This window comes from Rhagoletis pomonella, unplaced genomic scaffold (genome assembly GCF_013731165.1).
Source record: "Rhagoletis pomonella isolate Grant_MI unplaced genomic scaffold, Rhpom_1.0 Rhpom_scaffold_05046, whole genome shotgun sequence".
Taxonomy (NCBI): domain Eukaryota; kingdom Metazoa; phylum Arthropoda; class Insecta; order Diptera; family Tephritidae; genus Rhagoletis; species Rhagoletis pomonella.
The window spans coordinates 1,019-3,909 of NW_023463594.1; the positions used below are offsets into that span (position 1 = coordinate 1,019).

General features: G+C 45.5%; 1 protein-coding gene across 1 annotated transcript; it reads right to left on the reverse strand.

Annotated features, from left to right (window-relative positions):
• Nucleotides 1-239: 239 nt before the first annotated feature.
• Nucleotides 240-2,411, reverse strand: LOC118754983. Its single transcript, XM_036489846.1, has one exon. It carries the CDS (start codon nt 2,409-2,411, stop codon nt 240-242), a length of 2,172 nt encoding a protein of 723 aa, XP_036345739.1.
• Nucleotides 2,412-2,891: the final 480 nt, after the last annotated feature.

The window sequence follows — 2,891 nt, forward strand, 5'->3', positions numbered from 1 at the left end:
CGTAAAGGTCTTGGTCAGTTGTTCACGGTCGAGTTGCCCGAATGTGTTTTTGAGTTCTCTTTCCGCGCCCTTAAGATTTAAGAATTCTAACGGACTACCTCTCCGTGCCATAAAGTTACGTATGGCGAGAATGCAGGAGTCTGTAGATAGCGAATAGGCAATTTCGATATGCACGGCTCTCGTAGTTAGACATGTGAATAGGACCTCGTACCTTTTCTCATTGCTTCTCTTCACAGTAACTAGAAGTGGGCCGAAATAATCCACTCCTGTGTAGGAAAACGTGTAATGTAATGATTGCGTGGTAGCAACACAGGATCTTTTCTCTCATTCAGTTTTACTCGCCCGTCTATTCGCAATACGTTATCGTCGTCAAGGTAAGGTGATAATTTATAAATATCGCTAGACCTTTCGATGCATTTTCGCTTCAATAACGAAGCTATTGAATCAGCGAAAGCGTCGAGCTGTGCTTTTTTCCAGAGTTGCTTTTCCGCTTTACAAAGATCTTCAGAGTCGAGCTCGTTATGCACAACATCGCCGCCTCGTACCACACTAAGCCAGCTTCGAGCACAACTTATGATTTTCGCAGTGGTACGAAGAAGACGATTCCACGAAGAAAATCGCTCAGGATTGGCAGTGATGAGATTTGATTGTGCTAATTCGCGGTTGAAGCCCACATACTGCGGGCGAAGTTCTTCAGAAAGCTCACTCTTCACATTCATCTGCTGGACAGGCCACTCACCCGGTTTCAACTTTAAAAATGCGGGTCCCTGTAGACGGCTTTCATTACAAAAATCGGGATCTCCATGCCATTTTGTTGCTTCATCGGCAACATTGTGGATGGTTGGCACCCAACGCCACTCATCCACCTTGGTAAACTTCAAAATTTCGCTGACTCGAAAGGCGACGAACTGTTTGTATCGGCGATGATCAGCTCGTAGCCAGGCCAAGACGGTGCGCGAGTCGGACCAATATGTGGAAGTGGCAATTGAAATGGAGTGTGATTCTCTGACGTGCTTAGAGAGACGAGCTCCCAAGAGCGCTGCCTTCAATTCCAGCCGAGGAATAGACATCACCTTAAGTGGTGCGACTCTAGTTTTACTAGAAACCATCGCACAGTCAACAATTTTACCATCTGAGTAACGCATGTAGCTCACAGCTGCATAGCTTGACTCGCTAGCATCGACAAAGGTATGCAGTTCTATTTGAGGCGGGCTGTCAAACTCGGTGCGTATGTAGTTGCGTGGAATACGCATGTTTTCAATTTTTGGAATAAGGCGAATCCATCGAAGCCACTTTGTAAACTGCTCGTCAGGAATGCGATCATCCCAGCCGCAAGCTGATCTCCATATCTCCTGTAAGATTATTTTCGCAAATATCACGTAAAATCCGATGAGTCCAAGCGGATTGTAGATTGTCATCACAAGGCTCAACACTTCACGTTTAGTTGGCCGACGTTGGTAAACTAATAAGTTAGATTCCTTGTACTTGGCTGATACTCTAAAGGTAAAATGGTCTGTAGATGCAATCCACCACATACCTAATACCTTTTCGGTTGGTAGTTCACTTTCGAAATTTAGGCAAAGGGCTTTGTCTGACCTTACATTCAAAGCCTTCAACACGCGGTCTGAATTTGAAAGAAAATTTCGAATATGAAACCCACCTTTGGAATGGATATATTGAATGTTTAGTGCCAGCTGCACTGCCTCCTCATCGGTGTCCACACTGTCTAACATGTCATCAACATAGTGATTTTCCACTATGCATCGAGCAGCACGAGGAAATTGATCTCGAAACTCAGCTGCGTTTTTGTTTTTTTTACAAATTGAGCGCAGCTCGGAGAACATTTCGACCCGAACGTCATCTCTCTCTGTATTATTTTGCTCGTACCACAGAAAACGCAGAAAAGTTTGATCCGCAGGACGGATCCGCACCTGATGGAACATCTCTTCTATATCGGCAGTGATGCCGACGCGTTTTTGTCGAAATTTAAATAAAACGGATAGAAGTGGGGTTGTCAGGTCAGGGCCGGCGAAGAGCATAGTGTTAAGCGAAACACCGTTTACCGTAGCAGCTGCGTCCCACACCAGGCGAACCTTGCCTGGCTTATTAGCATTACTCACTGCAAAAACAGGCAAGTACCAATATCTTTTGGCGGCAGCATCCTCGGATGTCATTCGCCGGGCATATCCTTTTCGCAGATAGTTGGCAATCTTATTTTGAAGCTGCTCAGCAAGTTGTGGGTCACGTTGCATTTTCTTCAGCAAGCATTTCGCGCGATATTTTGCCATAGGCAGGCTGTCTGGTAGCTGCATATTAGGATGCTTCCACAACAAGCTAGTTTGAAAGCGATCACCTACTCGAACGGTGTGTTCCTCTAGCTGTTCTACGGAAAGCTCATCATCTTTAGACATCAACGCTGGGGTATTGGCCACCACACCTAAATTATCGAGACAAATGTGGGATTTAACAACCTGACGAAGTTCTTTATGCTCAGAGCAGTCGCATATGTGATAGACGTATTGAGTTGCACCTTGAAGTGCTATAGATCTGTGGCCTTTGACTGTCCACCCGAGCTTAGTTTTCTCGGATATAGGCGCGTAGTCATCACCTAATCTGGATTTAAAGTGCGAAGGTAAAGTGGCTGTGGGGTGCCCTTCACATTCAGCTGTTGCAGCAGTTCTTCATCGATTAGAGTGAGAGAGGAGCCGACGTCTATAAAGGCATATGTTGACACACTATTAGCACCCGCGTGCAAAACTACAGGTAAGACGCGGAAAAGTGTACCCTCTTCGCCAACGTTATGAGCGTTGATATTAGCCATCTGTGTTTTCATGTTGGTTTTACACGTTTGTTCGTTAGTGGTAACCGAAGGTTCGTTATGCAGTAATGGG